Genomic DNA, 20624 nt, shown 5'->3' on the forward strand with positions numbered 1-20624 from the left:
CCTAAGAGGGGAAAGAAAGGTCTATCCACTGACCCACTACCCCTTAACTTATGGGATTCTAACTTGTCCTTATCAAGGAAAGCAGAACATAAGCAGAAAAAGTACTCCTTTCTCCCTTCCCCTCAAAAAAAGCATGCAAGAAGTGTGTGATTGCAGTTGAACGAATTTTAGGAGTTGGGCCCAAAGTTTATCATCAGAGTCCTTTAAAATAATTTTGTATTTTTAATTAATCCTTTGTTCCAATTCTTATTTAAAAAAATCAAAACAAACATCAAATTTGCTTAAAAATTGTATCTCTGAACTGTTTCTTAAAGAGTAGTTCAACAACTCAGCACTGTACAATGAGCATAAGTAGTCAAATTTAAAAAACTAAAGATTGAATGAATAGTGAAATATTAGAAAGAGATATGATTTCTAGTACTCTACCACTGTAAGTTTCAACAGCAGGATCTGGGTCTGGGAGAAGCTGGGATTTCTCTGTGTACAAAATATTGTTTTATCATGTTAATGCTTAATGAAAACATTCAAATTTGAAGCATTTGCTTAACAAAAATCTATTGCTGAAATTTAGGGTAAGCCCTTCCCTTCCTCAGTCTATGGTTCGGAGAAAAGCAAAAAAAGATGTTGCAGATATTCTTAATTATAATTCTTTTAAAAAGAATTGATTCTGAAACCGTTTGAAAATTCAATAGAGAACTGCTATCCAAATTCAATTGTATTTATAATTAAGAAAGGTAAATAGAGTCAAAAGCCTGTTTAGTATTTGGAAAGATCATAAAGATCTGAGGCCAAAATGCTATCGTGTTGCTGTTTGGCCTACAGGTTTCTCATAGTAAACTTTGTGAAAAGTTATTGTGGAGTTATAGTAATAATATCACAAGTCATCTAAATCATGACATATATTAACAAAACTTGGCGTGTTTTGAATTAACCTAGCTATCACTTTTCAGACATAGGATTTTAAAAAACACCTTTTGATCTCTTTGGATGCACAGCCCCTTGGGGCCAGATCAACCCAATCAACCCCACGGGTCTTAACATTTAGTGTTCCTTGCCCCCCATAATCCTAGACTTTGAGTCACCTAAAAGATCAAAGTTGTGACAGTGCTTCTACTTGACTTGAACCCTTTCTTTTTCACAGAGTTGCCTCTGCTGCTTCTTTCACTCTCCGTCTGTTGGCTTGCAATGACTTCTCCTCCCTTAGGCTAGCTAACTAGTATAGCTACTAATCATATGACATGCAGCTGTTCCAAAATGTGACTGCCCTCACAGCTATCCTTGCTGCTACTGTTGCTGCTCACTCCTCATGACCGTCATCTTTCCCCATCAATCTCATAGACTCAGACTTTAAGGCTAGAAGGGACCATTGTGACCATCTAGTCTGACCTCCTGCACACTTCAGCCTCACCTACCCATTCCTGTAATAGACACAGAACCTCTTGCTGAGTTACTAAAGTCCTAAAATCATGATTTAAACACTTCAAGTTACAGAGAATCCACCATTTCCTCATTTTAAACCAGCAAGTGACCCATGATCCATGCTGCAGAGGAAGGTGAAAACCCCCCAACGTCTCTGCCAATCTGACCCAGGAAAATTTCTTCCTGACCACAAATATGGCAGTCAGTTGGACCCTGAGTATTTTGACAAGACTCAGCAGCCAGACACCTGGAAAAGAATTCTCTGTAGTAACTCAAAGATCTCTCCATCTAGTAGTGCCTCATCACCAGCTGCTGAGGATATTTGTTACTAGCAGTTGCAGATCTCCTACATCAGGGGTTCTCAAACTGGGGGTCGGGACCCCTCAGGGGGTCATGAGGTTATTACATGGGGTTTGCGAGCTGTCAGCCTCCACCCTAAATGCCGCTTTGCCTCCAGCATTTATAATGGTGTTAAATATATTAAAAAGCATTTTTAATTTATAAGGGGGGGTCCACACTCAGAGGCTTGTTATGTGAAAGGGGTCACCAGTATAAAAGTCTGAGAACCACTGTGCTACAGGACATTGTAGGCAGGGTGATCATACCATCCCCTCCATAAACTTATCATGCTCAGTCTTGAAGCCAGTTAGTTTTTTGCACCCACTGCTTCCTTTGGAAGGCTGTTCCAGAACTTCACCCCTCTAATGGTTAGAAACCTTCATCTCATTTCAAACCTAAACTTTTTGATGGCCAGTTTATATCCATTTGTTCTTGTGTCAACAATGGCGCTTAACTTAAATAACTCCTCTCCCTCCCTGGTATTTATCCCTCTGATGTATTTATAGAGAGCAATCATATCTCCCCTTAGCCTTTGTTTGGTTAGGCTAAACAAGCCAAGCTCTGAGTCTCCTCTCATAACGTAGGTTTTTCATTCCTTTGATAATCCTAGCAGCCCTTTCCTGCACCTGTTCCAGTTTGAATTCATCTATTTTAAACATGGGAGACCAGAACTGCACACAGTATTCCAGATGAGGTCTAACCAGTGCCTTGTATAATGGTACTAACACTTCCCTATCTCTACTGGAAATACTTCAACTGATGCATCCTAGGATTGCATTAGTCTTTTTCGTGGCCACATCACATTGGCAGCTCACAACCGTGGTGTGATCATCCAATACCCTCAGATCTTTCTCCATCTCTGTCACTTCCAACTGATAAGCCTCCATTTTATAGCAAATATTCTTGTTGTTGGTCCCAAAGTGCACTTTACACTATTAAAGTTGACCCATTTCTATTGCTCCAGTTTTCAAGGTCATCCAGATCTTCTTAATGATACTCCAGTCCTCCTCTGTATTGGCAATACCTCCCAACTTTGTCAGCTGCAAATTTTATTGTCATATTCTCACTTTTTGTGCCAAGACCATTAATGAAAATGTTAAATAAAATTGATCTCAACACCAATCCCTGAAGAACTCCATTAGTAACTTGCCTCCAGCCTGACAGTTCACCTTTCACTATGACCCTTTTAACCAGTTCCTTATCTACTTTGAATTCTCATATTAATCCCCATGTTCTCCAATTTAAGAAATAATTTCCCATGTGAAACTGTATCAAATATCTTACTGAACTCCAATAGATTAGATCTACTGTGTTTTCTTTGTCTAAAAAAATCAGTTATCTTCTCAAAGAAAGAGATCACGTTGGTCTGACACAATCTATCTTTTGTAAAACTATGTTGTATTTAAATCAATTACCATTTACCTCCATGTCCCTAACTACTTCATCTTTCAAAATTTGTTCTAAGACTTTGCATGCAATTGAGGTCAAACTAAGAAGCCTGCATGCAGTTTCCTGGATCACTTTCCGCCCCCCTCCCCTTCCTAAAAATAGGTATCATATTAGCAATTCTCCATAGATTCATAGATATTAAGGTCAGAAGGGACCATTATGATCATCTAGTCTGACCTCCTGCACAATGCAGGCCACAGAATCTCACCCACCCACTCCTGCAATAAATCTCTCACCTATGTCTGAGCTATTGAAGTCCTCAAATCATGGTTTAAAGACTTCAAGGTGCAGAGAATCCTCCAGCAAGTGACCCATGCCCCATGCTACAGAGGAAGGTGAAAAACCCCCAGGCTTCTTCCAATCTGCTCTGGAGGAAAATTCCTTCCCAACCCCAAATATGGTGATCAGCTGAACCCTGAGCATGTGGGCAAGATTCACCAGCAGATATCCAGGAAAGAATTCGCTGTAGTAACTCAGATCCCACCCCATCTAACATCCCATCACAGGCCATTGGGCCTATTTACCATGAATAGTTAAAGATCAATTAATTGCCAGAATCATGTTATCCCATCATACCATCTCCTCCATAAACTTACCGAGTTTAATCTTGAAGCCAGATAGGTCTTTTGCCCCCACTGCTTCCCTTGGAAGGCTATTCCACAACTTCACTCCTCTAATGGTTAGAAACCTTTGTCTAATTTCAAGTCTAAGCTTCCTGATGGCCAGTTTATATCCATTTGTTCTTGTGTCCACATTGGTACTGAGCTTAAATAATTCCTTTCCCTCCCTGGTATTTATCCCTCTGATATATTTATAGAGGGCAATCGTATCTCCCCTCAGCCTTCTTTTGGTTAGGCTAAACAAGTCAAGCTCCTTGAGTCTCCTTTCATAAGACAGGTTTTCCATTCCTCGAATCATCCTAGTAGCCTTTCTCTGTACCTGTTCCAGTTTGAATTCATCCTTGTTAAACATGGGAGACCAGAACTGCACACAGTATTCCAGATGAGGTCTCACCAGTGCCTTGTATAATGGTACTAACACCTCCTTATCTCTACTGGAAATACCTCACCTGATGCATCCCAAGACCGCATTAGTTTTTTTCACGGCCATATCACATCGGCGGCTCATAGTCATCCTGTGATCAACCAATACTCAGAGGTCCTTCTCCCCCTCTGTTACTTCTAATTGATGCCTTCCCAGCTTATAACTAAAGTTCTTGTTATTAATCCCTAAATGCATGACCTTATACTTCTCACTATTAAATTTCATCCTATTACTATTACTCCAGTTTACAAGGTCATCCAGATCCTCCTGTATGATATCCTGGTCCTTCTCTAAATTGGCAATACCTCCCAGCTTTGTATCATCCGCAAACTTTATTAGCACACTCCCACTTTTTGTGCCAAGGTCAGTAATAAAAAGATTAAGTAAGATTGATCCCAAAACCGATCCCTGGGGAACTCCACTGGTAACCTCCCTCCAGCCTGACTGTTCACCTTTCAGTATGACCCGCTGTAGTCTCCCCTTTAACCAATTCCTTATCCACCTTTCAATTTTCATATCGATCTCCATCTTTTCCAATTTAACTAACAATTCCCCATGTGGCACCGTATCAAATGCCTTACTGAAATCTAGGTAAATTAGATCCACTGCGTTTCCTTTGTCTAAAAAAACTGTTACTTTCTCAAAGAAGGAGATCAGGTTGGTTTGGCACATCTACCTTTTGTAAAACCATGTTGTATTTTGTCCCATTGACCTCAATGTCCTTAACTACTTTCTCCTTCAAAAATTTTTTCCAAGACCTTGCATACTACAGATGTCAAACTAACAGGCCTGTAGTTACCCGGATCACTTTTTTTTCCTTTCTTAAAAATAGGAACTATGTTAGCAATTCTCCAGTCATACGGTACAACCCCTGAGTTTACAGATTCATTAAAAATTCTTGCTAACAGGCTTGCAAATTTCACGTGTCAATTTCTTTAATATTCTTGGATGAAGATTATCTGGGCCCCCCAATTTAGTCACATTAAGCTGTTCGAGTTTGGCTTCTACCTCAGATATGGTAATATCTACCTCCATATCCTCATTCCCATTTGTCATGCTATCATTATCCCTAAGATCATCATTAAAGACTGAGGCAAAGTATTTGTTTAGATATTGGGCCATGCCTAGATTATCCTTAACCTCCACTCCATCCTCAGTGTTTAGCGGTCCCACTTCTTTCTTTCTTTCTTATTTATATGGCTATAGAACCTTTTACTATTGGTTTTAATTCCTTTTGCAAGGTCCTTCTCACTTTATCCCTACATGTTCTGACCTCAATAAGGTAGCTTTCCTTGCTGATCCCTCCCATCTTCCACTCCCTGTATGCTTTTTGCTTTTTCTTAATCACCTCTCTGAGATGCTTGCTCATCCTGCTTGGTCTACAACTCCTGCCTATGAATTTCTTCCCCTTTCTTGGGATGCAGGCTTCTGATAGCTTCTGCAGCTTTGGCTTGAAGTAATCCCAGGCCTCCTCTGCCTTTAGATCCATAAATTCTTCTGTCCAATCCACTTCTGTAACTAATTTCCTTAATTTTTGAAAGTTAACGCTTTTGAAATAAAAAATCCTAGTCGCAGATTTATTTTTGTTTATCCTTCCATTCAGTTTGAACTGAATTAGCTCATGATCACTTGAACCAAGGTTGTCCCCTACAACCATTTCTTCTATGAGGTCCCCATTACTCACCAAAACCAAATCTAAAATGGCACCCCCTCTTGTCGGTTCAGCAACTATTTGATGAAGGAATCCATCAGCTATCACATCTAGGAAAATCTGAGCCCTATTATTATTACTAGCACTTGTCCTCCAGTCTATATCTAGGAAGTTAAAGTCTCCCATGATCACACAGTTTCCATTAGTATTTACTTAATTAAAAACATTAAAGAGGGCTCTATCCATATCCAAATTAGATCCTGGCAGTCTATAGCACACCCCAAGCACTATCACAGGGGAGGCTCTAGTAGTTTTCTTCCCCAATGTGTTTTCTCCAGTCATAGGGTACGCCCCCTGTATTTATGGAATCATTAAAAATCTTTGCTATTGGGCTTGCAATTTCATCTACCAGTTTCTTTAATATTTTTGGATGGAGATTATCTGGATCCCCCAGTTTGGTCTCACTAAACTTCTTGAAAATTGACTTCCACATCAGATGTGGTAATTTCTACCTCCATATCCTCATTTCCATTAGCCACCCTGCCACTACCCCAAGCTCCTCCATACGGTTATTAAAACCTGAGGCAAAGTATTTGTCTGACTATAAAAAAGGTTAAAAAAACCTAGAGAAGTTCAGGGAGAATAGGTCCATCAATGGTTATTAGCCAGGATGGGCAGGGATGGTGTCCCTAGCCTCTGTTTGCCAGAAGCTGGGATGGGTGACAGGGAATGGATCACTTGATGATTACTAGTTCTGTTCATTCCCTCTGAAGCACCTGGCATTGCCCACTGTCATAAGATAAGATACTGGGATAGATGGACCTTTAGTCGGACCCAATATGGTCGTTTTTATGTTCTTATGTTTAGGTGTTGGGCCATGCCTAGATTGTCTCTAATCTTCACCCCATCCTCAGTACTTAGCGGGCCCACTTCTTCTTTAATTGTTTTCTTTTTATTTATATGGCTACAGAACCTTTTACTATTGGTTTTAATTTCCTTTGAAAGGTCCAATTCTGCTTGGCTTTTGGCAGTTCTCACTTTTCCCCTACACTTTCTGATCTCCAAGAGGTAGCTTTCCTTGCTGATCCATCCCATCTTCCATTCTTTATAAGCTTTCTTTTAATAACCTGTTTGAGATGCTTGCTCATTCAACTTGCACTGCAACCCTTCCCTACAAATTTTCCCCCTTGCTTGGTATGCAGGATTCAAATAGTTTCTGCAACTGTGGCTTAAGATAATTCCAACTCCTTATATATAACACTTTCCTCTAATGGTCTTTAAATGACTTTACAAATTAATAAAATAATGAACGAAGCATCCTAACAACCTGCTCAGGTGGGCAACGACTGTCACCATTTCAGAATGAGGCAAATAGAGGTACAGTGTGACTAGGGTTCTGTATACATTATGGACTGTTACACCAGGACAGCTACACAGACACACATTTTTGTAATGTACACATGCTCATAGTAGCATGGCCACAAGTCACAAAGTAAGTTTGTGAAACAGATACAAATGAAACCATAACTCCTAACTCCCAAGTAGCAGTATATTCCTTATTGATATTACATAGTGCCTGAAGTGTTCATTAGACCATATTTTCTCTCTGATATTGGCTTTGACTGTTTTGTTAACTGCTTTTTTATTTGTTTACACTTTACACTGAAACTTTTGTTTTCCATAAATGTTAGTGTTTATAATGACACGTTTCAGAGTAGCAGTCGTGTTAATCTGTATTCACAAAAAGAAAAGGAATACTTGTGGCACCTTAGAGAATAAGGAATTTATTTGAGCAAAAGCTTTCGTAAGCTACAATAAATTTGTTAGGCTCTAAGGTGCCACAAATACTTCTTTTTTTTTAGTGTTGATAATGACGTTTTGTTTTTTTAAAGAGAAGTAGTCTTTCTACTGCAAATGTTCTAAACAATGGTTGTGTGCCCTTTTTATCTGTTTGGTTAGCTTGGGATAGATACCTCATAAGGTGGCAAGCTTTTCAGCTTTTCCCTTTGAAACTGAGAATATTTTCTACAAAAACCGCAGTAGGTTCTGACCATGGAATGCAGTTAAATCAACAAGCACATTGCAGGATTGAGAGCTATAACACATTAAAGCATTCCCCATTGTTAAAGTAGCTGAATACTTAACTATAACAGTTATACGGAAGTCAGTAAGCACATTGTAGTTCATATTTTCACAAAAAAACCCTCCTCCTGACTCATGCTTTTGTTGAAAACAGAAAATAGTATGACAAAACAAGAAATTTCTAGTGTTTACCTCTTCAAGGGTCAATACCACCAGGTATGGAATAATGATAGCTAATGGAATAATGATAACTAATGTTAATTAAATCAACCTTGTAAATTAAGGCAACCTAACTGGCTCCTCAGAAGTAATTGTTTTGTCTGAACTGATGTTACAGTCAGTCTCCTGGACACACAAATCTCAGATTCTGATTGAACCATTAGTACTAAATGTGCCTGATATAAATAGCCAGACAGATAATATGCTGGGAAAAATACCTTCATCTCCCTTTTAAAGTACAGTATTAGGGTAGGTGGCTTGGGGTATTATTTTTTTGTTTGTTTGTTTCACTTGAATTCATGAGGATTATTGGTATTTCTGATGACAACATTCAGAATATAACAATACATGTGACTTCACATTACAGTGAACGTTAAGATTTATTGTTCAAGGAATAGATTTCTCCTAAATTAACCTGTGATTTCACCAGTATTTACCTCTCAAGGCAATAAATATTGATGAGCAGCACAACAGATGTTACTAACTACTAAATATGCTAGTTATATATCAGCAATGGCAATGGTTTTGCCAAAACAGCTTGGTTTGTATAAAAAAAATAGTCAGTGTGTAAAAAAATATAGAAATGTTTGTATAACAGGTGGAGATGGGAAGTATAATACATTGTACTGATGACCCTTCACATCAGTGAATGCAAAGAAGCCATTCAAGTACAACAAATATGTCATCTGGTGCTTTTGAAGAAAAATCTGTACTCAGCAGTATTAAAGTTCAAAAGGTGAGAAAAGCACTAGTTACCATGAATAATCTGATAAACAAAGTGACATTTAAACATAAGCATTCTTCTTTAGGTTGTTTAACTAGTTGTGTCAGATACTTGAAAACTAGCTAACAATCTCTTACATTGCCTTTTCTTCCATTGTCATATGTCAGTTTTTAACAAGATTACCATTAAAATGGTAGGCTCAAAACTATTAATTGTAATATTTTTTCATTTAAATATTAAATAATAGGGGAGATGTCAGAGAGGCTGAATCAACAATTTTGACAATAAGTGACCTGAGAGGAAGAAGAGATCTGGTCCCTGTAAATACAGATCCTCTTTTCACATAGCAATAAGTATCAGAAATTGTTCTAGGACAGGCCTGAAGCCCTTGAGAGTGAAACAGATTTGGGATAACACACAAGCCGTTTAGTGTTGGAATATTTCATTCAGTATTTTTGTGTTTAGAAGTATATTTCTATTAGTTACTTCTTACTTTGTATTTTTTTGTAATTAAATTACACTTTTGTACTTTTAGAAGCAAATCTTAAATTACCTTACATTTATTTTGTTGATGCTCCATGCCTTCCTCAGACTGCACACATAGTTTTGCATACTTACAAACTTTCAAACACATTTCCTAGTTTTTACCTCATTGAACAGTGCTGCTGACCTTCTAAACTTTTAGATTCTGACCCAAGCAAAAGAGGCTCCTAGTTTATCTACATTTTTGTACTACGTCAATCACTGTAGCATTTGAGAACCTCAGATACTATAGTTGGTTAGAAGTTTCCAGTAAAAATTATAAACCAAATGGCTAAGGAATTAAAATCTCTTGTCCTCTGTATTAAATTAAAAAATATCTGCAACGATAACTAATGGAGCTTCTTTCTCAAAAGAGGAGGACTCCTTCAACTAAAGTTTGAGCTAATGCTTCATAATAAAGCACCATTAGTTTAACACTTATAAAAAGAGAAAAGCTCAACAAAATATCAAGTACTGAAAAAGACTAAATCCAAATAGTCTCACATACCTGATGGAGAATTATGGGCGGAGGTCAATGATTTGGATTTAGAATCAGAAAGTCGAGAAATGCTATTAGCTCTAGTTCTAGCAGAAACTTTACTACTGTCTGCTGATGGTGTCAATCTTCCACCACTTCTAATGATAGCTTCTGTAGTACGAGATGAGACAGTGCTTCTAGTTATTGTGGCTTCAGAGTCACTACGTGCTGATAAAGAACCGAGCCTAGTTCTGCGTGGTTGGGCAAGTAAGTCAATTCTGGAGATATTTCTCCTTCCTGATGGAGGCTTTGATGTAGAACTTGTAGTGGACACTTCAGAAGCCACTGAAGCTTTATCTGCATCAGCAAGTTCGCTATCCGAGGCTTCACCGAGTCGTGCTCTGCGCAAGAGAGAAGTCCTTGTGGGACGAGGCCTTGGAAGAGTGGTTGATTTACTGGATTGCCCAGTTGTAACAGGAGAGGTCTTTGATTTAGCTGACTTACTGCCTTCCATTTTGGAATGTAAGAGTTCATCTGCAGAGGTAAAATGACCCCTTCCATGTGATTTGCCAGAGTAAGTTTCCTGGTCAGATGACAAGATATCAGATATGGCAGAATGAGGTACACTAGATGTTTGGTCATCATCTGTTAAATCTACTGAAGGTTGCCTCATTCTTCCACTGGGTTGTACATATTTACGACCCTCTGCTCTTGAACCAGCATCTGAAGATCGGCTTTTAGTTTTCTTTTCTATCTTTTCTCTAGCATTTGTTGCAGAGGAAGATTTTAAAACATCCTTGGAAGGAGAACTAGTGGAACATCTATCTTTATAGAGGGTAGTAAAGCTCTTTCGCTTTTGAGTGGTTTTTCTTTCAGTGTCACCAGTAACCAGACTGATTGTGCTAGCGGTGTCTACATCTGACTCGGGCGATATGGAATTATCTCTGTTATAGCTAGGAGTTTCAGGTCCTTCATCTGTTTTGTTTTCTTCTCGTAATTTAGCTTCAAGGAATGCCATTACTGCTTCTGTGTCTTTTAAAATAAGTGTTGTATCCAGACTAGAATCAGTGTCCACAGAATCACTTCTCTCACGTATTCTGTTTGTGGAGGTAAAAGCAAACGAAGGGGGAGTAGATCCAGTTTGTTTATTAATATGAGGAATAAGTTCTATAGGTATATTTGTGCTAGGTTTATCTATAGTAAAGCTGCCTTGTCTCACTAACGGTTTTGAAGGTTCTTTCTTCTCTCCTCCTAATCCTTTTGGAGTTTGGCCTTTTATAATTTCCTCTGTTTTTTTTCTTTTTCCTTCACTTTGTACAATCTTCATTTCTGCTTTACTTGTAGAATGTCCTGGGGCTTTTTCTTGATGATTATCCAACATTTTATGTGGAGTAGGTGTCTCCTCTCTACCCTTCTCAACTTTACTGGCAATAAGTTTAGCTGAAGACACTTTAGTTGAAGTCCTATGTGCCTGCTCCTTTTGTTCTTGCTGTTGAATTTTAGCTAAAGCTTGCTTTACAACTGAAGTTTCCCTGACAATTTCACTTTTCTCTTTACTGGAAGAAGAGCAGCTAATGGGGTGAGAAGACAATTTGTCGTCTCCACCAGGTTTAGGAGAAAGGCCATTCATTGTCCTGTTTGCCTTAGCCATGCTCCTACTACCTGCATCTTGTGGCATTTCTTTTTGGGATGCATGAGTTGGAGTTTCTTTCTCTTGAAGTTCTGTGTCTTGTTTTTCACCTATCTCCGATCTCTGATGAGGTGTAACCTTTGCTCTTGAACTTTCAGTGGCTTTTTCCTCTTTTGGAAGCTGTGGAAGTGTTCTCCTCTTTCGCTCGCCTTGGCTAGTCACAGAAGTGGCTGAGCTAGTACTTCTAACTGAAATACCAGATTCACTGATGTCAGTATCTAAAAACAGAATGAAAAAACCTCTTGGAAATGAGTGACTAAATCTGCCAATGGAAACATGCATTCTTAAGGCTACACAGAAGTAATTAAGAAAATACAGTATTTCTATTGCACAGAGAACTGGAACTTTGTCTTTTGTGAAGTGACATTTAAAAGTCCTCCTAAACCACGACACAGTAGATTACGTAAAATAGTCAATTACTTTCACCAATCTATTAATCACATAACAGACATTTTAAGATACTGGAGAAAAATATCTATTAATAAAAATACTTTTATGCTACAGTATGGTTCATGAAGGTTCTGATACAAACAAGGGAATATTTCACTCTGTGACAAGCCTTTGTAGCACACATCAAAGCACTGATATGAAATGAACATCTGTCAAAGTAATGGAATTCTTGTGTGTGTCAGCTGTGGTTTCGTACAGGGATCCCCTAACAACCAAATACACAGAGCTACATGTTACCTTTAAGCAGCATCTTCCCTGGAACTTGGTGTGTTGCATAGTTGGGAAAAGGAGGTGAAAAACTACAGTGGGAGGAAGGCAGGAATATGAAGAGAGAGAGAAATCTTCTTCTCTCTTGGTCCTGGTATCTGCTTGCTAACAAATAGGCTTATTTTCCTCCCACAACTGGCAAATTTTGGCTGTGACCGAACAGTCACCCACTTGTGAACCACCTTGCATTCATGACCGCAAGGTTGAAAATCTAAGACCAGAAAATTGGCTCTCAAACTGTTGAGTATGGGCCACCAGTAGCCCTCAGTCTTTCCTGGCTGTATACACAACTAAACAATTTGAAATTCAAGCAGAGTAGAATTTGGGTGATGGGAAAGAAGGTAGGTCTATGGGAGACAGTCAGGCTTGACAAAACCCTGGCTGGGATGATTTAGTTGGGGATTGGTCCTGCTTTGAGCAGGGGGTGGGACTAGATGACCTCCTGAGGTCCCTTCCAACCCTGATATTCTATGATTCTGGGATTCTAAGTGGTCTGCAGAATGAAAAAGCTGGAGATCCACTGCATCTAGATCAGGGACGGGCAAACTATGGCCTGCGGGTTGGATCCAGCCAGTCAGGGCTTTCAATCCAGCTCGCGGGATTGCCAGCCCTGTGGCACAGTGGGGCTAAGGCAGGCTCCCTGCCTGCCCTGGTCCCACGCCGCTCCCGGAAGTGGCCGGCACCACATCCCTGCAGCCCCTGGGGGAGGGGGAGAGCAGAGGGCTCCGTGTGCTGCCCTTGCCTGCAAGGACCACCCCCCACAGCTCCCATCAGCTGGGAACCGCGGCCAATGGGAGCTTCAGGGGTAGTACCCACAGGCAAGGGCAGCGTGCGGCAGAGCTGCCTGCCCCGCCCCACCCTCAGGAGCCACTGCTGGACATGCTGGCCACTTCCAGAAGTGGCGCGGGACCAGGGCAGGTAGGGAGCCTGCCTTAGCCCCACTGCGTGCCGTTGCCACCCCAGAGCCACTTGAGGTAAGTGGCGCTGAGCTGGAGCCTGCACCCCAAACCTCTCCTGCACCCCAACCCCCTGCCCTGAGCCCCCTAAGCCCCTGCGTTGAAACCCCTGCCACACCCCTCCTGCACCCCAATCCCCTACTCTGAGCCCCCTCCCACACTCCACACCCCCCCACACCCCAACTCCCTGCCCTGATCCCCCTGCCACACCCCTCCTGCACCCCAAGCCCCTGCCCAGAGCCCCTTCCTGCACCCCAACCCCTTGCCCTGAACCCCTTCCTGCACACCACAACCCCCCCCATACCCCGCACTCCCTCCTGCATCCCAACCCCCTGCCCCAGCCCTACATTCATGGCCCTACATACAATTTCCCCAACCAGATGTGGCTCTTGGGCCAAAAAGTTTGCCCACCCCGGTCTAGGTGATCTAACAGGTCTTTTCCATCTTTACATTTCTAATTCTATGAAACATTTAAGGACTTTTGTTTATGTTACTGGCACCCCGCAGGACCCAGATTCTTAATAGACTATAGGAGTTGTTAGAGAGAGAAGGTGGACCAACTTCTGTTGGCGAAAGGGACAAGCTGTCAAACTCTGTGTAAGCCTCTCTCTCCGATATCATGATGACGGCTACAATACTGCAAACAACTATAGAAGTTATGATATTGTGGCTGTTGTAAATGCACAGTAAATCTGCTTTTCTCAGGGCAATCATTAATTGTAAAGCTGCATTGCTGAAACAACCTGATACTTCTTGAACCTAGTAAGTTCAAAGGCCGTTAGCAAACTCCAAATTACTTAAGCTTAAACGGTGTCTCTCATGAAGTCTGCTACAGTCTTTAGGCTCAGGCAGGATCACAGAGCTGGTAGCTCATGTTTTTAAAACTAAAGAGAAAAAATTGTAAGAAAAACAAAAAAGATTTACCCCTGTAAGTCTGAGAATAATGACAGGAAAGATGGGACCTACCACTCCAGTACTTTAATTGTGTGGGCGTTCTGGGGTTTCCAGTCCCTCGAATCCTACACGCTGTGCAAAATTGCTCTGCAGAAGCTGGTCAGAAATCCATTTATTTCCACTGCTTTTAGGCATAAAAAGTGAGCATGTCCAACACGGAAGTTCAACAGCTCACTAATATTGCCCTATTTTGATACTTTTGCTGACTTCACTTAATGCAAAAAGAAGCCATCAATGTCTCTGTCTGTAGTGGCCTCATCAAGCTGATAAGACTGAATCTGCCCCAGCTCCTTTCCCCTCAGCTTTGTGTAATAAAGAGATCCTCTGTGACTCAATTGCTGGCTGGAATATGTACTTTGAGGGCTTTGTGCCATTTGGCCTTGCAGCCTGGAACCACATAGAAAAAATATTTTTTCTATGAAACCCCAGAGTACTCAAAGTCTTGTTTCAGACACTGTTTAGTCCACCATTAAACATCTTTCCCTGCCTCCCTGAGAATAAGAACCATCAGCACCTCACTTATGAAAGACTCCATTACTGGAGATCCTCCCATGACCAACTAACATGTTTTTAAATGTCCTTGTCCACTCTGTGGGCAAAATCGTATTTAATGTTGTGCTATTTAATACTATTTCTAATACAACACATTTGTCCAGGGTAGACAATGCCACATAGGAGGAAAAGAAGAGCGTGGTCAACTTGCAAAATACCAAGACAGAAAGGTGTTGCTCGCTAAAAGTTAACACAGGGTTAAATCAATCTTAGTTTTGGTCTGCAGGCACCCAAAGACAATGGCTGTAGAAAGTCCCAATTGCTTGCTCTCAAATGAACAATATAATGAATCCACTACTGAAGTCTGCCTCCATCCCAGTCGGGAAGATTGACCAGGTTCAGGTGTCCCAGGACAGAGGGACTTTGAAATGGATAAAAGACTGTCTGTGATTGGGAAGAGATACTAACTGAAGGATCAGACAAAGGTAGAGGCTACAAGACCATAGTCTACCTTGTTCAGCCCCAATGCTGCAGGGGTGGGGGGAGGGGCAATGCCTTGAACAAGGATAAGGTGGACACTCACACATTTCTGGAATAGCAGATATTCCAGTGCTTCTGGGAACAGCATGGGCCTGCATCCGCTGGCATGACCTTGCACACACAGAGCATGCAAAATCACGCTGGACGGGGGGTAGGGGGCGGAGGTCCCACTATTTTTAGGACCACCCCATGCCAGGTGAGGTGGGTGGAGCAGCATGCTCTTAAAAATGGCATCCCCCATCCAATTTTGTCCCTGTACTGGACAGGGGACAAACCTCTCAATACTGGACAAGTGGCCTCCCTGGCCAAGGGCGTGGGGGGGGGGGCACTACCTAAACTTGCAAGGTAAGGAAAAGGTTTAGTTAAGATAATATGCATATAGGTGTTTTGCTGTTTCATTGCTATTATTGCTTCCTCTGTTGTTTTCCTGTGGATAAATAGGTAGTACTCTGTTTGGAACAAGCTGTTCTCTGTCAATGCCCTTTCATATTGGTCTCAGGCTCCTGGATGGAGGGGCCAAAATCGATTTGGACCTTCTGAGCATGCAGTTTTTAACAGGGGTGCCATGACCTGGGGACCCAGTCTAAAAGGATTCCATCCTGAGAGAAGTACGGGGGGTGCAGACCTGTCACTTTGAAAAAATGTGCATGGAGAAACTGAGTGAGAGATCAAAAGTACAGCTCACCCTGGAACAGTAACAGCCTACCATAAAGATTATTGGGGTGAAAAAAACAGTTACTTACCTTTCCATAACTGTTGTGCTTTGAGATGTGCTGCACATGTCCATTCCAATTTAGGTGTGCACATGCCCGATGCACAAATTTCAAAGATTTTTTCCTCTCAGTGGTAGCCACTGGGGTGGTTCCCTGTTGCTATGCACCACTGTGTGCTGCTATAAAAGCAGAGCTTTCCTGATCCTCCCTCAGTTCCTTTGTTCCAGACAGACTCTGACAGAGAGGGGAAGGTGGGTGGGTCATTGAACGCACATGTGCAACACATCTCTAAGAACAGTTATAGAAAGGTAGGTAACCCTTCTTTCTTCTCTGAGTGATTGCACATGTCCATTCCACTCTAAGTGACTCACAAGCAAACATACATGGAGGTGCGTTCAGAGCCTACCTGAAGAGTGATTGTAAGATGATCCATCTGAAACTGGACTGACAGAGAATGCCACAACGAGAAGCAAAAATGTGGAGTGATGAATAGGTTGCTGCTTTACAAATGTCTGTGATCAGCACTTGCACCAAGAAAGCTGCAAAAGCTGCCTGCACTCGAGTAGAATGTGTCAACACTCTAGCTGGCGGGATTGTATTAGCCAGTTGCTAGCATAAACGAATGCACTAAGAGATCTGGGTTGAGATTCTCCAAGTGGAATCTGGTTGGCCCTTATGTCTGTCTGTAACAAACCACTGAACAGAAGATCTAACAAGATTTAGCCCACTCCAGGTAGAAAGCTAAAACCCTTCTCACAGCCATGTGAAGCTTTTCCTCATCCCTATGCACATGGGGTTTTGGAAAGAATGTGGGCAAATAAATTGCTGGGTTAACATGGAAATTAAAGACTACTTTCATGCGAAATTTTGGGCGATGGTGGATATAAACTTTATCCTTATAAAAACCTGTACCAAAGCTCTCAACTTGCCCACCCTTCTGCCTGAGGTAATAGTCACCAAAAATGCTACCTTTATGGAAAGTGGCAAGGGGCTTGAAGGGAGGCCCTATCAATTTTGTTAGGACTAAATTCAGATCTTGAGGGATGGGGTCTCGTATATGTGGCTATAATCTGACCAAGCCCTTCAGGAATCAGGTGACAATGGGTTGAGAAAAAGGATCTATTACCCATCAAGATGTGGAAGGCTGAAATAACTGTCATATACATCCTTGTACATCTAATAGTCAAACTCTGTTTTAGATCTAGAAGATACTCCGGGGTGCCCACTTCTGCTGAAGTGCTTCCACTTAGCCAGGTAATTGTTCCTAGCTGAGAGTTTTCAGGGGATGACCTCGACAGACCTGGCACAGACTCTGGAGGTGACAATCCTTTCGGGAGACAAAGCGTTCAAGCAGGGTCTCTCCCCTGAACACTTCGAGTGTCTGCCTCTGTCTGGCTTCAGGACTGACTCAGTTGAGCAAGGAACTGAACTTGAGAAAGGCCTAAGCCTTTTCTTCAGTACGAGGGAATGATCCTGAGGACCAGACAGCATCTCCAATGAAGCGCCCTGTATCGATGTTGATAAACTTGGGGCAATTTCTCCATGTGATAATTCCAACAGGAGTCAAAGTGCTGCGTCCTTAGGCAAGCACACAAGCCTCCCCACCCTGTTTTTTTTTGAGCAGGGCTTGAATCTTTGCAAATGTAACATTTGTTACTAACATGGGATTCCCCCAAACATTTTAAGCAGGCCAGATGTGGATTGCTGACCAGTATGGACTTTGCACAGGTCCAGGAGGACTTAAATCCCACTGAATGAGGCATTGTTCTGGTACTGATATTGGTACCAAAAGATAAAAAGTGGTAAAAAAAAAAAATCCCAAAAATGGAAATCTAGCACTAAAATTGTCTAAACTAACTATAACTAAGAAACCACTAATCTACAACAAATAGGATCTTTATAGAGAAAGGAGAGAGGAAAGCACTTGAATTAACAAGTCTGGATTGTTCTGACAACTGTCACTGGGGGTAAGAAGGAACTGAGGTGCGTCGGGGGCAGCTCCGCTCTCTTTTACCAGCGTGCAGTGTGGTGATAGAAGGTGTTTGAGCCATCCCTGTGGGTACCACAGCAGGGAAAAAATCTCCAACATTTCTGCAGGTCCATAGTTTTGGGACTGGGGAGGATTTCCCCCGAATGGTATACTAACTATAACTACTAAGCTAAAATTTAAACCTATTTACAATGAGTTTACTTTACAGGTAATGCACGGAGTGAAGGAAGACATGATTCTGACTCAGGCCATGGGGCGGCAAGAAGGAACTGGAGAGGCATCGATCCTCTTCTACTGCCTCTTCTACTCTTTGAGTATGAGGGAAGCCACTGTGCATATGTGGGTCAATGGATGCTGAAAAATTTCTGGACTCATAGGGAGCAGCACTCAAAGAAGAAGATATATTTAGACATTTCTACAATAAATATTAACTACAGTAAAAGTAGAGAGAAATATTCATTTAACTCAGCATTTCCAGTAACAGCTCTCTGGACACTACCCTTTGCAAATGTGCTAGTTGCTGGTAGTGTGTGTTGTGGAATACCAGGTGCTAAATACTTCTATTTGTAATATCTTTCTGTAGTTATCTGAGACCAAAGAAGTCAGACATTTTTCATAATGAAGTCATGCACACCAACTCCTAAATTAACCCAGCAGAAAATTCCTCCAAGATATTATCCTTGCATTGCAGCCACCATGATTGCAGGAGAATACTGTGCCTTTGGGAAAGCAGCATTGCTTTAGGGTGGAATTTTGATATTACATTCATTTCTGTGTCACTAGCAACGAAGTTGTCATGAACGACCAAAAAAAAAGACATGCCTGGATTGCAGGACAGCAACACAGCTAAAGCACTGGAGTAGTAGCTAATGAGTTCCTAGTCAATTAACAGTATGCTCATTTCAATAGTTGGAAAACTCAGGGAGACTATATCGTCTTGTGATTTCCAGTCCATTTTCCAGTAATGCATATATAAATATGTAATATTTACTGTACGAATTTAAATACATCATTATCATCACAGCATTTAAGAGCTCTAGTCACAGATGAAGCCTCAATTGTGCTAGCACCATAAAACAAAGAACAAAAAGAAACCTGGGCAGAATTTTACATTTATAACCTTATAAACCTTGCACTTAGAACCTTTGGTTTTCAAGTATCTGTGTTTAAATAATCAACCCTGTGTTCTGCATTGAACTTTTACAAATAAAGATGAAAAGAAGAGAAAGTAAACAAAGGGATCACCTCCTTCACAGTCAGATATACATTTTAATGCACAACATAAGGAACAGCATATTCAAATAAACAAGTCGTCTGGCAAAGTTGTTAATAAAAGAAGGAGGGAGCCTGAACACTTGCCACTCAGAAGTGACAGGATAATGTGGTTTGGCAACTGCATAGGGATTCTGATGATAGCAACAACAAATTATGCTTAGAACGTTTAGCTGGATTGTACAGTTGAAGTTTCAGATTGATTGTTTACTGTTCAGTCCACTAAAGCTCAATGGGAAGGGATATATACTGTACTAATAAAAAGATTTGACAAGCGTATCCAAATGGAAGCTTAAATGAATATCTCCTTTTGTATTTTCCCAATATCGGTACCAATAAACTCTTTTTATAGTGTTCGGCCTATTTTATCATTAATATAAAGTAGAGCTGTTAAGAGATTAAAAAAATGAATTGCGATTAATTGCATTGTTAAACAATAATAGAATACCATTTATTTTCTACATTTTCAAATATATTGATTTTGATTACAACTCCGAATACAAAGACTACAGTGCTCAGTTTATATTTATTTTTGATTACAAATACTGAAAGTGGAACATACAAATGTAGAAATATGTACAAAAAATAATTGCATTAAAAATAAAACAATGTAAAAGTTGAGAGCTTACAAGTGTACTCAGTCCTATTTCTTGTTCAGCCAGTCACTCAGACAAGCAAGTTTGTTTACATTTGCAGGAGACAATGCTGCCCACTTCTTGCTTACAATGTCATCTGAAAGTGAGAATGGGTGTTTGCATGGCACTGTTGTAGCCGGCGTTGCAAGATATTTACATGCCAGATGTGCTAAAGATTTGTATGTCCCTTCATGATTCAACCTCCATTCCAGAGGACATGCGTCCATGCTGATGATGGGTTCTGCTTGATAATCCAAAACAGTGCGGACTGACGCATGTTCATTTTCATCATCTGAGTCAGATGCCACGAGCAGAAGGTTGATTTTCTTTTTTGGTGGGTCGGGTTCTGTAGTTTCCGCATCGGAGTGTTGCTCTTTTAAGACTTCTGAAAGCATGCTCCACGCCTTATCCCTCTCAGATTTTGGAAGGCACTTCAGATTCTTAAACCTTGGTTTGAGTACTGTAGCTATCTTTAGAAATCTCACTTGGGTACCTTCTTTGCGTTTTGCCAAATCTGCAGTGAAAGTGTTCTTAAAATGAACAACATGTGCTAGGTCACCATCCCAGACTGCTAGAATACGAAATGCATGGCAGAATGCTGGTAAAACAGAGCAGGAGACATACTATTCTCCTCCAAAGAGTTCAGTCAAAATTTAATTAACACATTACTTTTTAACGAGCGTCATCAGTATGGAAGCATATCCTCTGGAATGGTGGCCAGAGCGTGAAGGGGCATAC

General features: G+C 40.9%; 1 protein-coding gene across 5 annotated transcripts in view; it reads right to left on the bottom strand.

The window, feature by feature from the left end:
• CEP170 (centrosomal protein 170) overlaps window positions 1-20624 on the bottom strand; it is a 186524-nt gene that overhangs the window by 35824 nt on the left and 130076 nt on the right. For all 5 annotated transcript variants that reach the window (XM_077813468.1, XM_077813464.1, XM_077813467.1 and 2 more), the window contains one exon: window positions 9958-11835. In XM_077813468.1, coding sequence (XP_077669594.1) covers window positions 9958-11835 — 1878 coding nt within the window. The remainder of the gene's footprint in view (window positions 1-9957; window positions 11836-20624) is intronic.

This window comes from Eretmochelys imbricata, chromosome 3 (genome assembly GCF_965152235.1).
Source record: "Eretmochelys imbricata isolate rEreImb1 chromosome 3, rEreImb1.hap1, whole genome shotgun sequence".
Lineage (NCBI taxonomy): Eukaryota > Metazoa > Chordata > Testudines > Cheloniidae > Eretmochelys > Eretmochelys imbricata.